The sequence below is a fragment of the Lissotriton helveticus genome, chromosome 12 (genome assembly GCF_964261635.1).
Source record: "Lissotriton helveticus chromosome 12, aLisHel1.1, whole genome shotgun sequence".
In the NCBI taxonomy this organism is placed as follows: domain Eukaryota; kingdom Metazoa; phylum Chordata; class Amphibia; order Caudata; family Salamandridae; genus Lissotriton; species Lissotriton helveticus.
Genome location: NC_136073.1, coordinates 286,893,984 through 286,913,672, shown reverse-complemented (window position 1 = coordinate 286,913,672; position 19,689 = coordinate 286,893,984). Strand labels below are relative to the sequence as shown.

The 19,689-nt window shown below is 48.2% G+C and overlaps 1 protein-coding gene across 1 annotated transcript in view; it reads left to right on the top strand.

The window, feature by feature from the left end:
* Positions 1–19,689, top strand: part of LOC144799981 (ATP-binding cassette sub-family C member 12-like) — a 973,671-nt gene that overhangs the window by 496,223 nt on the left and 457,759 nt on the right. The window contains exon 13 of the mRNA XM_078671636.1: positions 8,997–9,069. Within this exon, the coding sequence (XP_078527762.1) occupies positions 8,997–9,069 (73 nt within the window). The remainder of the gene's footprint in view (positions 1–8,996; positions 9,070–19,689) is intronic.

The window sequence follows — 19,689 nt, the reverse complement described above, 5'->3', positions numbered from 1 at the left end:
TATGGTGAGCTCTTGCGCCTTAAGCGCAATTGTTCTACGGAGAAGAGCTATGACAGTGCTAAAAAACAGACATTGCAATGTTTCAAGAACAGGGGCTACAAGAAGGGACATTTGCAGAATGCGGAACTCAAAGTACAGCAAATTGATAGAAGAACCTTATTATCTTCCGCAAGTAACAATAAAACCAAACCTGAAGATAATACTGTACGTATGATCACTACATACAATGAGAAATCCGCACAAATTGTCCAAATCTTTAAAAAGAATTGGCATATTCTTCAAATTGACTCAGTTTTGAAGAAGCATATCCCAGAACGTCCCGCAATCACATATAAAAGATGTTTATCTATTGGCGACCATCTTATACATAGTCATTTCACTAAACCAACAGCCACCAAAAACAAACTGGGTATAAATGGCTTTTTTCCTTGCAAGAAATGCAAGGCCTGTAAATTCAGCAAGAAAGTTACTAGTTTTGAGGGTGGACCGGGAAACAGTAGGCCTATGAGAACGATTAATAAGTTCTATAATTGTAATTCCGAATATACGGTTTACTGTCTTGTCTGTCCCTGCAACAAAAGATACATTGGTAGCACCAAAAATCCTACAAAGAAACGCATACTGGAACATATCCGGGCGATCTCTAATAAGGACCCCACCTACCCCGTCGCTAGACATTTTGAGCTATATCATCAAAGTAATAGGGATCTATTACAATTCTATTGCATCGATGGGGTAGACAGACATGAGAGAGGGGAGACAGACTGAAAAAACTCAGAGCCAAAGAGTCCCGATATATTATAGAACTCCAAAGCATGAGCCCGATTGGACTCAATAATGACGAAGAGCTTTGGGCACACCTAGACTAAAGTATTTTCATCTGAATAATGTGTTGTTCAAGTATCCAACTAGCATGATAGAGTGCACTAAGAAATGTAGGTTCTTACTGTCAGAATGATACACATGTAAATATGGTTACTGTATAATTGACATGGATACCTGCTTTCGTATTCCTCTCAACGGCCCATTATCTAGGGGTCATTTTTTAATAATTTAATAATCTGATGTTATTGAAGCAAGTATTTGTAACTGGACATATTGACAAGTATTAGGCTGGGAGCCTTTTGCCCATACAGGGCTCAATTATGTTATCTCGGCAGCTGGCTATACATGATGATATGGGGTTATAATGTTCTTTTGATCTCTGAACTTTTTGCCTTTATCAGCTGTGGCATCTGCCGAGATTTTGAAAAATCAATACAGGTCATGGAGATTGTCAATGATTAATTTGCAACTCTATAATTAAGAGTCCTGTTTTTATGAATGTATATTGTGAGAGGAAATCGACTCTCTTTATTTAACACTGTACAATTATTGTTTAAGCACTTGCACTTATAAATTGTTTTTGAATAATCACTTTTTTACCCACTATAAGATGGCCGCCACCTTACGAATGTATAGTTGGTTAAGATTATGTCCGTCATTTGTTTCCATGGCTATGGAATTGAAGGTTGGGTTTAAAAATCATTGAAACACCATGGGTTATTCGACATTGAAAAAGCCGCGAAGGCGAAACGCGTCTGTCGAATTGGAGGGAAGAGGAAACTGTAAAGCACCGATTAAAGCATTTTAGCTTTATAATCTGACTCCGCGTGTGCCTCTTACTTTGTTAGCAGTCCTGCATGCTTGCTAAAGTACAACAATATATATATATATATATATATATATATATATATGAACCAAGCAGTCCTAATTCCGTCAAGTGACGACGGAATAAAGTAGGTCTGGACCTCAGAAATCTCTCACAATGCAGCGAATAGTAGCCAGCAAACAGAATCACTACTCGAGATGAGTAAGCAGGAAGACGGTTTATATATATATATATATACATGCATATATAAAATTTCAAAAAACTAAAATATCAGCTATAGTATTAGAAAAAAAAAATTTACACAAATGTTCTTTAAATATTACACTTAGCAAAGAATTCACACCCAAATGTAAATAAACTAAACGAAATATCAATCAAAACAAATAAATCTAAGGAAATAGTTTTACATATTATCACAACAAGCTATTATTCTACAAAAATAATATTTTTACCAGCAATGTTCTTGTTGACCATATTTTCCACATTACAATAGTCTTGAAGTTATATCTGGTATCATGACATGAAAAACTTGATATTTTGTCCAAACACCTGAGTCCTGTATTGTGAAATGGCCATCCTCTTTGTATGTTTAGGATTGGGGTAGTTGCAAAAGTGCTGGATGAGGCTGGTAAAGTGTTACTTACTTTTTCGGTATTCAGTATATGAAAGCGTCACTGGAAGTGAAAGGGTTTACATCGTTCAATTTTGTATTTAATCTTCAACCTCTATACCAAGTTTGCTATACCTTGGGAGTACAATTCCACAATCATGCAAATGATCTGATATTTGAACAGTCCTTTCAATCAGAGATGCATAAAAAAGAGAATTTCGTCTGGTAGAACATTCACATTAGTTCATAAAATGCATCTTTACAAGAAGGTTCATGCTGAATAACCTAACTTTGGTGGTTGAAGAGTGCCTTCAGTGGGCTAGTTCTCTGTTGCTCCTGGATGTACTCAGAATACTCCTTGATAATTTAGCGGCCTGTCGAACGGTTTGTGTCTTCTGATGCTATTTGGTGACCTCTGTTGTATCGAGCATGGCGCAATCTTGTAATGGGAGTGCCCATGTTTGACGTATCGCAGGGGTGAGCTGTGACTTCCCCCGAGGAGGTTATGTTTGATTTCGGGCACGTTGAGTAAAGTACACTGCTCGTGCGTAAGGCGACAGAGCTGACACATGCGGTGATAAGCTAATACCCCTGTGTGTAAGTGTCCCGTTATTGCGGCCAGCGATCTCGCTATCCACAGTGCTACAACTTGGCACTGCATGCTGCACATCATGTGCACGTCCCCCTGGCTCCGACATAACATTTGGCGATGAGCGTAAGACGAAGACCATGTGTCACCAGGCGGCCACGCATAACTCTCCACATGCATGGTGCTTGTGCCGCAAGACCAACAACGCCTTCGTGAAGTTCCCAAGAGGTAAAAGACTAAGAAGAACACTGCCTAGAGGCACTGGGGTGAGTGAGTGGAGCCAAGACGTTAAGTCCAGTGAAAGGAACAAGAGTTGGCCCAAGTGAGGCCACACAGTAAACTGTAAGCAGCAGCAATACCCTGCCAAAGTGGCAATACCACCACATTACAACCTGACCACACCCAGCACAGCCCACAGTGGCTGTAAGAGACAGAACGTGGCTCATTTCCTGGCGATAGAGACATTTTTTGGTGAAAGGGGCCCCACCTGCTCAGGCCCCAAGGTGGAGAGAATGGATGGAGCGTGTGCAACTCTTCTTTGAGGCCACTCAAGTTGAGGATGAACAGAAGCGTGTCTTGATAATACATCTTGGTAGGAAGGAGGAGTACAAAATAGCAAGATCAGTGGTGTAGGCAGCACCGAAGACGCACCTCATGCTCATTGCGGCGCTCAACAGCTACTTCGAGCCTATGGCAAACCAAGATTACGAATGATTTGTATTCAGTCAAGCGAGACAGCAGCCTGAGGAATCATTAGACACATTCCATGCATGCTTAAAGGAAACAGCAAGCAATTGTGGGTTCAGAGATGAGGTAGAGGAAATTCGGGGACAAATCATTCAGGGATGTGCATTGGCAAAGTTGAGGGAGAGGATCCTAGAAGAGTCAGGGAAATAACTAACAGACACACTTACCTTGGGAAGAACTAAATAACTCTCAAAGGTAAGGGCTGCCCACACGGAGGCCATTCTCCAAGCTCCCATCAAGGCTGAGCTGGTGAATGCCTTCATCGAAGACCACAGCGTCACCAAAGGCCAGAGGATATGATTATGAGGAAACTGTGGAGCACCGTCGCATAGGCCATCGGAATGCCCAGCAAGAGGCAAAAGATGCAGGGCTTGCGGGAAGATGAATCACTTCATGAAAGTGTGCAGATCAAGCAAAGAACGGGTGACAAAATCACAAGTGAACATGGTCCCAGAAGCTCAGGAACAAAACAGCGATATGGACTATGATGATCAAGGAGAACGCACGGTACACTCTGTGTTCACCGTAGGATCATCCTCCAATACACAGACTCGCCAGCCACAATTCCAAATCCTGGTGTCAGGGCGCCCTTTAACTGCCATAGTGGACACTGGAGCGACCATAAATCTCATGTCACAGGAAACTTATCAGGAGATGGAACCTCCTCCAATCCTAATTCTTGCACAGATAAAAGTGTTTGCGTATGGCCAAACAAAACCTTTGGCCATCATCGGGAAATTCAAGACAACCATTTCCTATGACACCCAGAAAGTGGATGCCATGGTATATGTGACGGAGGAAGGGCATTGAATGTTGCTGGGATGCAGGTCAGCTGAAGCACTTAGCATTGCTACATTTGCCTTCGGTATCCACCGAGAAGGAGTGTGTAAAATCCTTGAGGAATTCCCTAAAGTGTTCAATGGCATCGGGTGTCTGCAGGGCAAACAGATACATCTTCACATTGATCCATCGGTGCAGCCAGTGGTTTTCATAGGAGAGTTGCTTTTCACCTATGACCTCTGGTGGAAAAAAGAACTGTTTACATTCAAGGAAGCAGGAATAATCGAAAAAGTAAAAGGTCCAACCCCATGGATGTCACCCTTAGTGGTCCCGAGAAAGCCCAAACAGCCGGGAGGAGTCAGAATTTGCGTGGACATGAGAATTCACAACGCCGCGATCAAGCGAGAAAGGCATGTGACTCCCACAATGAATGACCTGATAGAGGAATTAAGCGAAGCCAATTGGTTCTCGAAACTTGACCTTCGAGCAGGATACCATCAACTGGTCCTAGACGAACAGTTCTGGTATATCACAACATTTTCCACGCATGTCGGATTAAGACGCTACAAGAGGTTGAGCTTTGGGATAATGAGTGCAGCAGAGGTATTCCAGAATACCATCAAAGTGCTCCTTGCTGGCCTTCCAGGAGTAGTTAATGTTAGTGATGACGTTCTTGTTCAAGCCAAACCCATATAGGAACACAACTGTCGGCTGATACAGGTGCTTCAGAGGATACAAGATTCCGGATAAACCCTCGATCAAGAGAAATGCGAGTTCCTTCGTCAAAAACTGCAATTCTTTGGATACGTGTTTTCGGCAGATGGAGTTGCTCCTGATCCTGACAAAGTGTGAGATATCAAAACAGCCCCATCGCCCACCAATGTGCCTGAAATGCACAGTTTTCTGGGGATGGTGAACTACTGTGGTAGGTTCATCAAAGACTTATCCTCACTGATCATTCCACTGAGGGAACTAACCAAGGCATCTGTTTCATGGTTGTGGGGCCCCGAGCAAGAACATGCTTTTCAGGCGACCAAGGATGCCCTTTCGAGCACAACAACACTGAGATATTTTGATCCCGTCAGCTGACTCAGGTTGCCGTGGACATTGGTCCGAAAGGTTTAGGAGCAGTCCTCCTGCAACGCCCCGACAAGGAAAGTGAATTGGCTCCAGTGGCGTTTGCCAGTAGATCCTTCACAGATACCGAACAATGGTACTCCCCGATAGAGAAAGAGGCAATTGCTGTGCATTGGGGTGCCGGCATTTTCATTTGTATGTGAATGGAAAACCGTTCGTGGTTATGACTGATCACATTCCTCTCATCTCTCTGTTCACTTCAACTGCATCCAAGCCTCCTCCGGGTCTCGAAAAGTGGATGTTGCAGCTACAAGAATATAATTGTAAAATTGAATATCACCCTGGAACCGGCAATCCAAGAGACTATCTCCCCATCCCTGAAAAGTCACGCCCAGTGAAATAGAAGAGGCAGAGGAAACAGAGGAGTTGGAATGTAGCTGAAAGATTCCGTACACTGCCCATATCTTTAAGTGAACTTTGGCAAGCAACACTCCTGGATGAGTGCCTACAGAAAGCGTTGGAAGCTGTTAAGACCAACAAATGGCACAGTCTTAGAAGCCAAGGAACCACCTTCACCCTTGAGGCCCGGAATGTGATTGACAGGCTGTATCATGTGAGGCACGAACTGTGTGCTGATTCGAAAGGGTTTTTACTCCGAGGTCACCGATTGGTCATTCCGCTAACTATTGTAGATCGAGTGGCAAGGCTCACTCATGCCGGTCTCCAAGGAATGGTGAAAACTCAGACTCAGAACAAAAGTCTGGTTCCCTTACATGGATGAGAAAGTTGAAGATGCAGTAAGGTCCTGCGTGTAAGTTGAAGATGCAGTAAGGTCCTGCGTGTGGTGTCAAAATACCGGTGACCCGAGTCCCCCGCACCCATTGCCATGGAAAAGTGACCGGAGAGTCTATGGATAAGTGCCAGCATAGATTTTGGAAGTCTTCCCGATGGGAAGTGCTCCATGGTGGTGATCGATGACTATTCAAAGTATCCTGAGGTGGAGGTACTGTCGTCCCTGAGTGCAGGAGAAGTGATACCGAAATTGGAAAAGGTGATGACTACACATGGACTCCTCAAGGAGTTAAAGACTGATAATGGTCTTCCCTTCCAGTGACAAGAATTTGCATCATACCTAAAATCACTCGGAATTGTGCACAAAAAGATAGCACCAAAGTGGCCTTAGGCAAATGGAGAAGCTGAGCATTTTATGAGAACTTTGAACAAGGTCATCAGAATAGCTGTGGCTACTAGTGAATCTGTGGAGCAATCTATTTATTCCTTTTAGAGGGATAACCGTCAAACGCCCCATACCTCCACGGGTCGTGCTCCCAGACAATTGTCAATGGGGCGAGTGGTAAGTGACTCTATTCCCCACCATCCCAAGTGGGCTCCAGAAAGAGTGGATGAACACGCTGTTGGTGACAGGAAGAAAAAGGCGAATGAGCAAGTCAGTATGGGGCGAAGAGCAAAGGTGTCAACAATCAAAGTGGGAGATGTATTCCTCATTCAGGATAGACATCCTGGAAGCAAGTTCCAACTCTTGTTCGAAAGAAATCCCTGGTGCATTGTGAGCATTAAAGAAACTCAAGTTACAACCACCCGAGGCAGGGAGCTGGTTACTCGCAACGTATCAGCTTTTAAGTAATATCATAGAGAACCCCATGTGGAGACAGGCCAGATGGACAGAAAATCTCGGAGTCAAGACAGTGATGACTGGTCGGATGCCGAGGGTGAAACACCTATGAACCAACAGTGATGAACTGGTGGACCGATCGCTAGATGTGAGTAGAGGGTCATCTGAGACCTCGGTGACTGCTGAACAGAATGGTGAATGCAGGGAGACCCATACTCGATATCATTTGTGGAACAACCCTGAACCATCCAGTAAACTCAGGGACTTTCATTGCTGAGACACCACCCTGTGTGACTGAAGTTTTTCAAATGTTGTGTAATCCCAGTTGCAGTTATGCTGAGTCAATTACTTCTGTGAAAGTAAGGTTTTCTATTATGATTTATTGTTTGCTTTTTGGGGAGGAATATTGTATCACGCATGGCGCGATCTTGTAATGGCAGTGCCCATGTTTGATGTATTGCGGGGGTGAGCTATGACTCCTCCCGACGATGTTGTTATGTTTAGTTTCGCCAACGTACCGTGGTGCGTTGAATAAAGTACACTGCTCGTGGGTAAGGCGACAGAGCCGACACACGCGGTGATAAGCTAATACCCCTCTGTGTAAATGTCCCGTTATTGCGGCCAGCGATCTCGCCATCCACAGCGTTGCAACTCAGCACCACATGCTGCACATCACGTGCACTTCCCCCTGGCTCCGACATAACAACCTCCATATCCCATAATACACTCCATGATGCACATGAATTGTGAAGTTTATGTACCGCCCTCCTCGAGAGATGGTAGGCATCTGCATGTCCATTCGTGTCTATTCTCACAATCCCTGCAACACCCATGCACTTTGCGTCCACCACGTCACCAAGCATCATGCACCTCACCAACATGCCCCCTATTGGCCAAGCCACAAACATCATTTCAACCATGGGGAGCCCAGAACCAGCCGTAAATCATGACTTCGCTGGGGTTTGAAGATGTATATAAATAATGGAACAAGACCATCCACTCAAATGCTTTAGGCCCCACATTGGAGTATGGAAAGCAGTCATAAACACCAATAAAGTAGAACATGAATCCAGTCCTACTGCTTAAATATTTGCAAAACGTTTTTTACTCTAAAACATTACTGGAAGAAAAGAAGAATGAGAGGCCACCTATGTTTAGCAATCATTTGAAACTGCAAGAAATGAAAAGTTATTCATGAGGAAAATATTACAATTCAGTGCTCAACTTGCTCACACATGGCAAACATCTGCTTGATTTCAAAGATGCACAAAAGCTTGAGAATTAGAAAGTTGTCCTCACTTCATGCTCTTTAGCGATGAAACAAGCGGCCTTCTGCTGCAAAACATGCCTACAACTTTCTTGAGTTTAGGTTAACAAGACACACCCCTTGTTTGATTTATGTGAGTCATCCAAGTGCCCTGCAGCGCCCAGTCGCCCCTATATGGGTCGATTAGTGCTTTGTAAGATACTGATGATGGCGCTAAGGAATGGGAGAAATGTAGTTTCCAGTGTTCTTTGTGTGGAAAAAGAACATGTAATGTAATATAAATGATGTCTCTTTAAAAATATCTTGTGCGCCATTGCCCTCCCAAACCCTTATTGACAGCCACAGGATGTGCAAAATATGCTCAAAAAGACAGGAGACAACAGTTGCGTAGTTGCGTAGCTAGAAGGGGCGGATCGCCCCAGGGGGCACGAGTTTTGGGGGCGCAAGCACCCCCCCCTCTTTGCCATTGGGAGAAAAATGCTGACACGTCCCATTAATAATATGTACAACTTGTGTAAATAACGCGGCGGACTTAATGCATGAGGAAGTAGTAGTTATTGTGAAAAAGGAGCACTGGTTCTGGCTCGACATGTCCATTCTAAACACTTAAAGTAAAAAAGTACTTTTAATTTGAACCTTTAGGTACCAGGAAGCAATAAGTGTCTGTTCCCTGGAGTTGGATTTGGCAAGCCTTCCTTTCGGCGATATGACAGAAGTAAGTATGAGCAGGTCTATGCATATTTACTCTTTCATACGATTTTGAAGAACTTGTGTTTGACTTGCATAACTTAGTTATTCACCATACCTCTCCCAAAATCCTTTGCTGTGTGCCCTCTATATTAAACCAGCATCAATCTCTTTCAGGTGTGCAATATTAATTCAATAGCTATCCATCTCTTCTTTGTCTCCTGTTGTATTATGGACTGTCTACATGTATATTTTGCAGTTTATCTGTAACATTAGAATGGCTTGTGTCGATAGCCCCAATGTCAATTCTCAGTGCATTATGGTTATTGTAGTTACCATGTGGAAGTACTGGATTAGGACCATAAATTGCACCGAGCTTCTAGAAAAAGTGTCCCACTTTTGAGGATTGCAAACTTTACCGAAATATTGCTTGTTTAGAACTGGGAGCCAGTTTGTGGTCAAATACGTGGTAACAGAAGTTCCTTCCCAAGACCGTCTTCCAAACTCGCCTCTCTCTCATTACACTACTTCACCTCCCTTCGTGTAATCCTCCTTCTCCAATCTATTTATCCCTTTCCCTCTACCACTCATACCTTCTTTTCATAATCCGAATGCTTTTCCTGTTTTGCCCACTCACCTTATCTGCCTCCGTTTCTTCCCATCCAGCCGGTGTTCCTGTCTGCTCTCTTTTTTCATTTAACACTTTTCCTGTCAATTCCAGCCATTTCCTCTTCTCTCGTCTTTTTATAACTGAACTCTCCCGTTCCTTACATCCAGTCTCTGTTCATCTCTTAACTCCCCTTTGCTGTACTCCCTTCATTCCATGACCTCCAGCATGTTATGCTCTACTCAGTATTTGTCTCCTTTCCTACCGTGTACATTCCTTTCTATGATTTTCCTCTCTAGCCTTCACTAGGCATTTTCTTCTCTCTGCGTCTATCTCTTTATTTTCTCTCCTGATCTAAGCACATCTTGTCTTACTCCTTTGCTTTTCCTCTAGCTGAGGCGCAGCTGTACCCTGTTTTGCACACAAATCCTGACCATAACATCTGGCTCTTCTGTTACAACTATCCTATCACGTCACAGGACACTCTCAGAGGGCTCACTTAGGAGAAGAGGTTTGGGTGACTGTGAGTGCACAATGTGTGGTTTGGGGTTTCATGCAATACCACCAGTCTCTAAACCATGTCTCTATTCTCTTCAAAAGATAGAGCTCTTTCTGGAGATTAGGTTTATTGAGCAGGATGTCTTGTTTCATATTTTTTATGAGTTCCTGTCCCTTAACCAACTCCGAAATTAAGACCTGAATGCTTAGCATCACTACCCTTGGAGAGTCAAGGGTAAAAAAGGGAGTTAATTGCTTATCAAATTGCAATAAATTGTACCTGAGGCATTGGGGCACCAATGGGTAAATTACAATACCTACCACAAGTGCAGTATGGAGATCACAATCTAGAGATTATCTCAGGGCCCAGAACAAAAGGCTTCACAATCTCCTTCTAACTTTATGCTCTTGTTTGTCAGCATTGGAGGTCTTAGAAGAAGACTCAATTCAATTCTAGATTTATAAAAAGATAAAATAAAATAAACACTTTGTTCCCGACTCACAAATTGCATTTTGTAGCATGTAAAATAGTACAATAGTTGAACTTCTCACATGCTACAGGCCTTTAGTGAAGACCTCAGCTTCGCCTATCTTTTCTGTGCGGCATTACAGAGAACATAATTCTATGTTTTTCTGGTGAATATGGGAGGGGCAAAAGAGGGTGACTGGAAAATGAGGAAAGGAAGGGGTTTACTTAAGAATGGTTTGGGGGAGGAGCATGCTAAAGCAAACATGCATCCACAAAAAAAGAAATGACTTTACAATTCACAATCTGCATTTCTAAATTTACTACAACTATGAAGGTGCCACAAAAAGGTGCAAATGTACGCCAGCCCTGTGTTGGAGTAAGTCAGACACTAAACATGGCTAATTGCAGTTACTGCAACAATCTCCCATAAAAAACAATGAAGGCTTGGAAATGAAACAATTCTACAGGACTAGTGTTCAATTAATTACATTATATCGAGATATAACATTGAATACTTTTTCTATGTTAAGAATAATATCTAATTATTACATATTCATTTTATTATTTTAAAACTCAATAATAAACTAATTCCAAAAAATAAAATAAATGTTTAACGTGTTAAAAAAGTACAGTGATTTAAATTAGCTGCATCATAAATCCCCTGTGCCCCAGTTTGGTCCAGTGAGTAGGATGGGAATGTAGGGACCAGAAGACATTGTTTCTGATCCCAGCTTTCCCATGTGACCAGAGCACGTTCTCCCAGGCAATACCTCTTGAATTGTTTCTCTTGATACAGCATTTTTGCCAGGTATGGACATACTTACAATCAGGTTAACCACTAATAGTAACTGTGTGCTCTGAATATTTGACTGGAAACCAACACACACAAAATATTACCCCAGTGAAGACAATTGACAGCCTCTTGGTCTTCCACATTGAAATGAGCTAAAGTGGGAAAGTTATGAGCTTTGGTGCACTGAATCCAGCATTCCAAAATCGGTTCTACTTGACTATATTATTTTAACTTGGACAGTCATATGCGCTGCATACATTTGAACTACTATCTGTCATTATGTGAGAACATCTTAATATATTCAATAGAGGAAAAGAGCTCCAAGGAAATAAACATTGGACAGGCAAAACTTGGAGTTTTCACACACCATTATGTAATTTTTCATTTCTAATTGAAGATATTCAAAATAAAACAGTTACCTACTGTGCCACATTCCCTAATTCATGAAGCAGCATGACACTCAATTTAATTTAGAGTGTTGTCCTTGGGGGTACTTTAGAATTTCCTATCTCAGAGTAATTGAAAATAGATTCTAAACATTCAGAAGTCACAACGTTGTATTTAGCAAATGTGTATATTTTATTTATTTATTTATTTAAAGAGTTTTATATAGCGCTGGCTAGACCCGGAGGTATCGGAGCGCTTTACATGAGAATCAACAATGTAACAGAAATAGTTCAACAATTACACAAAACATTCAAAACATAAGCAATACAATTAGGAGAGGAGAGAAGAGAAAGGAGAGAAAAAAATAGTGGAGGGGGCAGGGGCGGTGAGAAAGGGAGGATAAGGAAAGAGACAATAAGGAGAGACGAAAAGAAGTCTGTCAAAAGACCGACTGGGTAGGTGATGACCAAGGAGGGAATCCACGGCCCATCTCCCCTATAGCTAAACCAAGTAGCTCCATCGGGCATCAGACAAAATAGTTCAGTCTCAAATAAATTGAGAGAGGAGAGAAGGAGAGACATAGATAGAGGGAGGATGCGGGAGGAGCCGACAGGCGAGAAGAAAGGAGGGGCAACAATGTGGTTCAACAATATACCAGAAAAAGATCAACAAGTAAACATAATATCAAACAATCAGCAATACATTAGGAGAAGAGAGAAAGGAGAGAAAAAGTAGTGGGGGGTAGGAGAGGTGAGAAAGTGAGGATAAGGGAAGACACACCCACAGAGGCGAAAGGAAGTCTGTCTAAGAACCGACTGGGTAGGTGACGACCAAGGAGGGAATCCACGGCCCATCTCCCCTATAGCTAAACCAAGTAGCTCTTAGACAGAGGGAGGATGCGGGAGGAGCCGACAGGAGAGACGAAAGGAGGTGCAACAATGTGGTTCAACCATATACCAGAAAAAGATCAGCCAGTAAACATAATATCAAACAATCAGCAATACATTAGGAGAGGAGAAAAAGGAGAGAAAAAGTAGTGGGGGGTGGGGAGGTGAGAAAGTGAGGATAAGGGAAGAGACAACCATAGAGACAAAAGGAAGTCTGTCTAAGGACCGACTGGGTAGGTGACGACCACAGAGGGAATCCACGGCCCATCTCACCTATAGCTAAACCAAGTAGCTCCATCTGGCATCAGACAAAATAGTTCAGTCTCAGTACATTGAGAGAGGAGAGAAGGAGAGACATAGATAGAGGGAGGATGCGGGAGGAGCCGACAGGAGAGACGAAAGGAGGTGCAACAATGTGGTTCAACAATATACCAGAAAAAGATCAGCCAGTAAACATTATATCAAACAATCAGCAATACATTAGGAGAGGAGAGAAAGGAGAGAAAAAGTAGTGGGGGGTAGGGGAGGTGAGAAAGTGAGGATAATGGAAGAGACAACCATAGAGACGAAAGGAAGTCTGTCTAAGGACCGACTGGGTAGGTGACGACCACGGAGGGAATCCACGGCCCATCTCCCCTATAGCTAAACCAAGTAGCTCCATTGGGCATCAGACAAAATAGTTTGGTCTCAAGTGGCGGGGGAAGAGTTTCGCAGAAAAAACAGGGTGGGGACAAGGGGCAAGGGCAGGTGAGGGTAGAGGACAGAAGCTGGAAAGAGTAGGAGCGGAGAGGGGGGAGGGTAGGGGGAAGGGAGAGGGGCAAGATAAGGTTAGTAGAGATGCAGAAGCGTTTGCCCAAAGTCCGGCTGGGTAGGTGATAGTCAAAATAGGGAGCCAAAAGTCAATCTCCCCTGTAGCTCGCGGGGTAGCTCCGCCGGGCATCATACAGAAGTAGCTAGGTCTCAGCTTTCCAGAGCAGGGGAGGAATGAAAGCATCATAGAGGGTCCCGCTCCTCTGCTCGTGGGACGGGTGTTGGCTCAGCAATGCACGCAGGAGCTCTTAGTAGGGTAGAGTATGGAGACAGCAGGATGTCAATTGTCTCAAGCGGTGGGCCCTCCAACCTGGAAAAAGCAGTCAGTCCTAGCACACAAAACGGGAGTAGCGATGATCGCCGCCATGCAAGTAAACGCGGCCGCCATATTAGCGTATGCCCCTTGGGGGGCTTTGCGGGTCGAGCACACACGGGGTCAGGGGATGGCCGGTATAAACATGACAACTAGTCTTCAGTTGCATACTGCCCATTATTGACAGTGTTGCTGCATTGAAAGCTTCCCTACTGTTTTACAGCCTATGCAAGAAATGTGTTTTCATTCCTCCTTATTAGAATCTATAATCGTGAAAACATATGTTTGTAGAATGTGTGGCTGTAGGTGCACTTGCTCTGCATACTATTGCCATTTATTTTTGGGGCCGATACGTTTGCAACTTGTTTTGAAGACGTTTTAAGTCTCAAGATCTGTTGTGACCCCCCCCTTCTTAGTCTACAATACAGAAGGGTATGTATCCCTAAAGAACAAGTTACTTACCTTCGGTAACGATATATCTGTAAGAAACAGTAGTTAGTATTAGATTCCTTACCTTAGAATATCCCCAGGCGTCAGTCTGGATCCGGAAACTTTTGCGTAGCAGTACCCCTGCGCGTCGGTAGGCGTCGTCTGCAGGCGTCCCCTGCGGCTCCGCGTCGTCGGCGTCGTGCGCCGTGATGACGTCGCTGGAGTATATAGACGCCGCCTCCGCGCGCTGACGTCAGTTCTTTGCACACAGCTTTTCCGCGCCAGAACACGCAGAGCCATGTGAGAACCAACACTGGTGCCATTTGAAACTAGGGCCCTGAAAGGGATGTCCCTAACCCTAGGTATCAGTTCGCAGAACGGGGAGGATGGGCGGGGCGGTAAGGAATCTAATACTAACTACTGTTTCTTACAGATATATCGTTACCGAAGGTAAGTAACTTGTTCATCTGAAAGAAACAGGTTAGTATTAGATTCCTTACCTTAGAATAGATACCCCAGCAATACCAACCCCGGTGGTGGGTCTGCGAACCAATACAACCTACACCAGAAAGTCCTGGAGGACCGAACGGCCAAAGAAGCCATCCCTCCGGACTTGACTGTCCAGGCAGTAGTGCCTCGCAAAGGTGTGCAGCGAGGCCCACGTGGCCGCCTGGCAAATGTCCTGCAAAGGGACTCCCCGGCCCAGGGCAGTAGTAGCCGCCGTGGCCCGAGTGGAATGGGCCCTCAGCCCAACAGGAGGCTCCTTCCGAGCCAAAGAGTAGCATGCTTTGATGCACAGGACGACCCACCGAGAGATGGTCCGTTTCTGTACCGCCCTTCCCTTCTTCTCACCCACGTAGCCAACAAACAGTTGGTCATCCACCCGGAACTGGCGTGTGCGATCCATATAGAATGAAAGCGCACGTTTTGGGTCCAGACGATGGAGCCGCTCTTCATCCTTTGAAGGATGCGGAGGCGGGAAGAAGGAGGGCAAGGTGATGGACTGCCCAATGTGAAAAGCAGAGACTACCTTGGGCAGGAAAGAAGGTCTGGTCCGAAGAACCACCTTATCAGGATGAACAGACAAGAAAGGAGGTTGAACAGAAAGAGCCTGGAGCTCACTCACTCTCCTGGCAGAGGTGATGGCTACCAGGAAGGCCGTCTTTAAGGTGAGAAGACGGAGAGGACAGGAATGAAGGGGCTCAAAGGGAGCGCACATCAGGAAAGTCAAAACCAGGTTCAAGTCCCACTGAGGCATCACGAACGGAGCTGGAGGATACATGTGCGTGATGCCCTTTAAGAATCTTAACACAATAGGGGACTTGAACAAAGATGTTTGATCAGGTAGCCTCAAGAAGGCGGAAAGGGCAGAAAGATAGCCCTTGATAGTGCCCAGAGCAGAGCCCTGCTGGGCAAGGGAAAGGAGGAAGAGGAGAACCTCAGATAGAGGGGCAGAAAGGGGATCCACAGCCTTCGCTGTGCACCATGCCACAAATCTGTTCCACCGGCAGGCGTATACCGACTTTGTGGAGGGACGCCTGGCTGCCAGAATGACATCACAGACTTCAGGAGGCAAGTCAAATGGCCTCAACTGTCGCCGCTCAATCTCCACGCATGGAGGTGGAGACTGGACAGGTTCGGGTGGAGGACCGTCCCCTGCTGCTGCGACAGAAGGTCCTCCTGAAGGGGCAGGCGGATCGAGGGACCGACTGTCATGCTGAGTAGCTCGGGATACCAGTACCTTCGAGCCCAGTCCGGAGCCACAAGGATAACTTGGGCCCGGTCGCGCCTGATCTTCTTCAGCACTCTGGGCAGAAGTGGTATAGGCGGAAAGGCGTACAACAGACCGCAACTCCACTCGCGCCGAAAGGCGTCGCCGAGCGAGTGCCGTCTTGGAAACTCCAACGCGCAGAACTGATGACATTGCGCGTTCTCTTCTGTGGCGAATAGATCTAACCAAGGCTCTCCCCATTGCTGAAAGAGGCCTCTCGCCACATCCGAGTTCAGACGCCATTCGTGATCCACCGAGCACCGACGGCTGAGTTCGTCCGCCCTGGCGTTCAGAGAACCTGCCAGGTGTTGAACCGTCAGAGTCACGCCCTGACGTTCCAGCCATTGCCAGAGGCGCAGAGCCTCTTGGCAAAGGGTCCACGACCCCACACCGCCCTGTTTGTTGCAGTACCACATGGCGGTGGTGTTGTCCGTGAACACCTGCACTACACTCCCGTTGACAAAGGGGAGGAATGCCTTCAGTGCCAGGCGAATCGCCCGCAGCTCCAACATGTTGATATGGAGCCGGGACTCCGCCGGAGACCAGAGGCCTCTGATCTCCGCCTCTCCCAAGTGGCCACCCCAGCCTTGGAGGGACGCGTCCGTCACAACCACGTGCTCCGGCTGGGGAAGGGAGAGGGATCTGCCCCTGACCCAATCGCGGTCTGTAAGCCACCACTGCAACTGTCTCGCAGTGCCCTCCGAGATCAGGACATGGTCGGATAGGTTGCCCTGATGCTGGGCCCACTGAAACTTCAGGTCCCACTGCAGAGCCCGCATCCGCCATCTGGCGTGATGCACCAGAAGGATGCAGGAGGCCATCAGCCCCAGAAGCCGCAGCGTCAACCTGACCGAAACCCGGGATAACGGCTGAAAGATGGGAATCAGAGCCTGAATATCCCGGACCCGCCGTTCCGGGGGATAAACCCGAAACTGCGCCGAGTCGAGAACCGCTCCGATGAAAAGGAGCTTTTGAGAGGGACACAGGTGTGATTTCGGCACATTGATGGAAAACCCCAACTCGTGCAGGAGGTCTGCCGTCATCTGAAGGTGGTGGACGACTGTCTGGGGCGAGCCCGCCTTCAACAGCCAGTCGTCGAGGTAGGGGAAGACTGAAACCCCTAACCGGCGCAGATGAGCTGCGACCACCGCCATCACTTTCGTGAACACCCGTGGGGCGCTGGTAAGGCCGAATGGGAGCACGATAAACTGAAAATGCTCGTGGCCTACCGTGAACCGCAGGTAACGCCGGTGGGCCGGCAGGACGGGGATGTGAAAGTACGCATCCTGCAAGTCCAACGCTACCATCCAGTCTTGTGGGTCTAGAGCAGCCAAGACCTGAGCCAAAGTCAACATCTTGAACTTCTCCTTCCGGAGGAAGCCGTTGACGTTCCGTAGATCCAAGATAGGACGCAGGCCTCCCTTGTCCTTCTTGGGTACCAGAAAGTAGTGGGAGTAGCAACCACACCCTACTTCTGGCCCAGGAACGCGCTCGATGGCCCCCTTGGCCAAGAGGGCCGTAACTTCCTCCTGCAGAAGTGTCAAGTGGTCCCCCGACACACGGTGGTTCTGCGGTGGCATGGCTGGAGGAGTGGACTCGAAGGGGAGGGCATAGCCCCTTCGGACAAGCTGCAGCACCCACCTGTCCGATGTTATCGCGCGCCAGCGGGAGTGGTGATGGCGAACCCTGCCACCCACTGGCGTCACGTGAGCCCGAAAGCTCGGACTAGGAAGGCTTGGATGCCGCAGCGGAGGGAGGCGTGGACTGACCACGACGCTGGCCTCTACCGCCACCACGGCGGAAACCACGGGCGCCACCGCGCTGGGGAGCGCTCTGCGCCGCGTGGCTGGCAGCACGTGTGGGACCTCCTCTCCCTTGGCCACGAAAGGGCCGAAACGAACCCGTCTGCTGGCGCTGGGTCTGGGTCGAGAGACCCAAGGACTTGGCCGTGACCCTGGAGTCCTTGAAGCGCTCCAGCGCGTGGTCCGCTTTGTCACCAAATAGGCGACTGCCATCAAATGGCATGTCCATAAGCGTATTTTGGACGTCTGGTGAGAAGTTGGCAGATCTCAGCCAGGCATGGCGACGAATCGCCACCGTAGTGGACATGGCCCGTCCCAGGGAGTCCGTGGTGTCCAGACCACAACGGATCGAGTACCGCGCCGCATCCCGGCCTTCAACAAAGGCCCGGGTGAGCTTGTCCCGCACTTCCTGGGGGCATTGCGGCAAACACTCCTCGACCGTATCCCACAGGGAGTGGGTGTAGCGGCCCAAGAGGCACGCGGTGTTACAAGACCGCAGTCCAGCACTCAAAGAGGAAAACACTTTCTTTCCGAATTGGTCGTACCTCTTTGATTCCCGGTCGGGCGGAGCCGACGGAAATGCGGACTGCGAAGTGGAGGCCTGGATCACCAGACTCTCCGGGGAGGGATGGGTGGACAGGAAGGCAGGGTCGTCCGCGCAGGGACGGTGACGCCTGGCAACGTTCCGGTCAACCGGCGCACCAGAGGCGGGCCTGGACCAGGTGCCCAGAAGGACATCCGTCAGGGCCTCATTAAACGGCAGCAGAGGCTCCTGGGGGCATGACTGCGGTTTAAAAACTTCCGTCAGGATATTCGGTTTGACCTTCGCGACGGGGAGCTCAAGGTGTAAGGCCTTGGCAGCCCTCATCAGGACCACCGAATAGGCAGCACCCGCCTCGGACGCCACAGGGGACGGAGAGACAAACCCAGGGTTGGGCGACTCGTCCAGGCCACTGGCATCACCCAGATCACCTACCCAGTCCACATCGTACTGGCAGGCACGGGATAGAGGGTCCTCAGACCCCTCCCAACCCTCACCATACTCCTCCTCGTCATACCCATATTCTGGGTCGACGATATAGACATCGGGGTCAACAGGCCCCATCGGCGTCGGGTCCGGCGTCGGCCGACGCCGGTCCGGCTCCGAGTCCGGAGTCGGGGAGGAAAGGGGGGTGGCGCCGCGCGGCGTCGGTGCCGGGGACCCGACGCCGGCCGGAGCCGACGGCGGAGTCGCTGCACCACGCGGGGGCGGTACCCTGGGCTGGCCCACAGGAACCGACGCCGGAGAGGCCGGGAGACCAGCCGGCGACGAACCAGAGGGAACCAGCGGCGCCGGGGCCGGAGCCACCGGCGGCGCCGGGGCAGGAGCACCCGAACCGCTCGGGCCCCCAGACGGGACCGACGGGCCCGCAGGCGCCGAAGGCCCCGCCGGAGAAGACCTCGCCCTCATAGCAATGAGGAAGGCCTCGATCTCCTCACGCGACGCGCCTTCCCCAGGGACCGACAGGTGTGGGGCAGACGGCGTCGGCGACCCATGCGGGACCGCGGGGGTGGGGTCACCCGAGCCCCCGGCCGCAGCACGCGGGCGTCGGGGGGAGTCGGGGGTGCGATGGCGACGCCCCGACTTCTTGTGCTTACCTGACGAGCCGGAGGAATGGTGGCGACTCCCGGAGCGCCCATGGCGGCTCCGCGACCGCTCCCTCGACCGCTCCCTCGACCTCCGACCGGACCGGGACCGCTCTCGACGCGGGGCCGACAACCGGAGTTCGAGAAGCTTGCGGGACCGCTCCCGCCTAGCTTTTCCAGTCAAGGCCCGACAGTCGACGCAGGACTCCACGTCGTGGTCCGCGCCCAGACACCGGAGGCAGAGTCGATGGTGGTC